This window comes from Theobroma umbraticum, unplaced genomic scaffold, assembly GCF_002168275.2.
Source record: "Theobroma umbraticum cultivar Fairchild unplaced genomic scaffold, ASM216827v3 scaffold_20.0, whole genome shotgun sequence".
NCBI lineage: Eukaryota > Viridiplantae > Streptophyta > Magnoliopsida > Malvales > Malvaceae > Theobroma > Theobroma umbraticum.
The window spans coordinates 6,126,930-6,129,517 of record NW_018397266.1 but is presented as its reverse complement, the minus strand read 5'-3'; the positions used below and the strand labels follow the sequence as shown (position 1 = coordinate 6,129,517).

Genomic DNA, 2,588 nt, shown 5'->3' with positions numbered 1-2,588 from the left:
ATGCAGTATGCCAATCCTTTTCACTCTGTTCTGGGACTTTGATTTCAGAGGACATACTAATTGCAATAGTTTTCGCTCAGCTAGTAGACATACTAATTGCAATACTAACTGTAATGCATGCTTTGAGTCATAGCCTCTAAACTGTTGGGTGCGAAGAACAATCCCCTCCCCTCTCTTTTCCCCAAAAACTTTTAAAATAAGAGAGAGTCATAACTTTCCTTCTGAACTTGGTTCTACAGGAAGGGAAGGGTATTTAATCTGATGACAAGTCTTTCCTGCTAGAACACCCCCCTTCTCTACCTTTGTCTCTCTTCCTACACTGAATCTTGTCCCCCCAAAAATAAGGAAATCTATCTTCTTCTTCTTCTTCTTCTTTTTAATCTGGCCTGTTACCTGAGGAAACACTAAATTGTCTCTGGACAAACCTATAGCTCAAGGGTTGCTGTTTCTGGCCCTTCAAATGAGGGTCTAAATCTTAGAGCCATGTAGTTTATTTTTCCATTTATGGAAGTATTATCATTTCAAGTTAAGCAGATTAGCTTCTTGTTAGCTTCTCTTATTTTAAGTATTCTTATAACTGGTAGTTCTTTGAACAGATGCAGGGCTTATGGAAAGTCAAACATGAGCACATGTCTGAGTTGTATGAGCAGGCAAAGAAACTGAAAAATAAGTTTCTTTCATTCCAGATTAATCATGTTTTAAGGGTATGACGAGTTTTTATGCTTGATGGCTCTTTAATTTTAGAATAACAGTTTTTTCTTGTTATCACCACTCACCACAATCACCTCTTTGCAAAATAGTTTATAATTCTGATTTGTAATTCTTACCATCATTACTAAGTGTTAAAATGTTGTTTTAAAGCTTGGAGCCTTGCCTGCGTCTTAAATTTTTTGACTAAATACAAATCCATTTAAAACTATTTAAGCTCTTTTGTGGCATGCATACTTTGGCTATTGTAGCGTGTTTTTGGCCTGAAACCAGTATATGAGAAACTGTTGGCCTATGTTTTTAATGGCATTTTGGTGCTAGATAGTGCAGAATGAAGAATTAGATCTTGCTTGTAAAAATTTGCAGCATTAAGACGTCAGTTTTAGATTAGTTTTACTGGTAGGTCTCAACTCTAAACTATCTCAGACTAGCATCTACAATAATGTTATTTTTTTGATGTTTCTTTGCCTTCAGTGTCTTCAAGTTAAACCAAACCACTGTTCTGCAGAAGTGCATTTTTATCAAATGATGTTAATAAGTCTATTTTTGTTTTCAGTTCATGAATAAGATTCTTTTTCTGCCACTTTTGGCTTCCTATTGCATTCCAAGATTTTAACATTTTCTTGCTCACCTCTGAAAGGAACTGAACACTGAGGCTGATGCTCAAGCAAACTTGGCTGTCAATCTTGCTGGTGAGGCTTGCAGGATTTAGTTTTAACCTTTCTACAGTTTCATTAATCATTTAATTCCTGGGTGTTTATGAGATCTTTATACTGTTGCAGAAGGTCAAATCCAGGAGGAGTTAGCATAATACATATAATTGATTGCAGGCAGAAGTTTGTCAGGTTTGTTTTAGAATACATTTATAAAGTACAAATTACGTAAAAAAATTCACTGTGTGGGCTAAAGTTTGTTCCTGGGTAGGTGCCAAATTTTGAGAAGTTTAAACCCCTGAAGATCATATGATTGTTGGCCTTCTAGCTCATGTCTGCAAGGAACAATGTGACTGCCGTTTTTTTTTATGGGCAGAGGCATGTTAACTGCAGCTCAATTAAGTCTGAAATTTGCGCCTAAAGGCATATATTTTGGTTTTATTTTAAAGCCTTGTACAACAGATGGTGGGAACCTAAGATCATCCACACTGACGGTGGTGAATGCCTTTCGAGTAATCTATATATATGGCATAGATTTTTCTTTGCCATATATTTTTCTTTGCCATAAGATAACTCTTGGGTGTTGTTTTGCATCTCTCTTCACCAGGCAAGCAATTTCATTTTATTCAAATACAGAAAGATTAGACATGTAATTTGGGTGAAACAGTTCAAGATTGAATCTTTGTTCCTTGTCTTATAGGGGTTCCACATTCTTTTCTCCTTCATGGGACTCTGTTTTTACATTTGAAGTGTATGTTACCAGTAATTGATGGTTAAAAAGAGTGGCGTTGCCACTCTTTTGAGCACAGTGAACACCAAAGTACTGGTGTCTCCTCTCACTTATGCCTGATCTGTTGTCATTGCATGGATTAACAATATTATTGTCAGAAACGTATATGATTTATTCCCAATTTTCTCCAGATTAACTGCTTTATTGCGGCTACAAGAATTTATATTGATCAAAAGACTTATCCAGCCCTTTTACGCTTCAATTTTGTTTAATTTAATTTTTATATTCAAAATCGAAGTAATTTAGTTTTTTAATTTTAAAAATTGCGTCAATTTAATCCATCTCGTTAACGGTATTTAACTTTGTTGTTAAAAAATGACATCATCGAAGATGTCATTGCTAACATCATAGTTGATATGTTACATTTTGATAATATGGTATTGAGATGATGACATGACATGTTATGTGGTATCGAGTGATGACGTGACAATATTACG

At 35.1% G+C, this 2,588-nt stretch overlaps 1 protein-coding gene and 1 long non-coding RNA gene across 2 annotated transcripts in view; one reads left to right on the top strand and one right to left on the bottom strand.

Annotated features, from left to right (window-relative positions):
• The window catches only part of LOC110423502 (Putative thiol-disulfide oxidoreductase DCC), a 5,916-nt gene extending 4,466 nt beyond the window's left edge, over positions 1-1,450 (bottom strand). Inside the window, exons 1-2 of the mRNA XM_089784739.1 lie at positions 1,340-1,450; positions 215-393 (exon numbers count right to left, since the gene is read on the bottom strand). Of these exons, the coding sequence (XP_089640865.1) occupies positions 215-393; positions 1,340-1,450 (290 nt within the window). The remainder of the gene's footprint in view (positions 1-214; positions 394-1,339) is intronic.
• Positions 1,451-1,526: 76 nt separating this feature from the next.
• LOC110423212 (uncharacterized) lies at positions 1,527-2,283 on the top strand. Its single transcript, XR_016351704.1, has 2 exons — positions 1,527-1,968; positions 2,062-2,283. It is a non-coding gene; the product is annotated as an uncharacterized LOC110423212 (long non-coding RNA).
• The last annotated feature ends 305 nt before the right edge of the window (positions 2,284-2,588 follow it).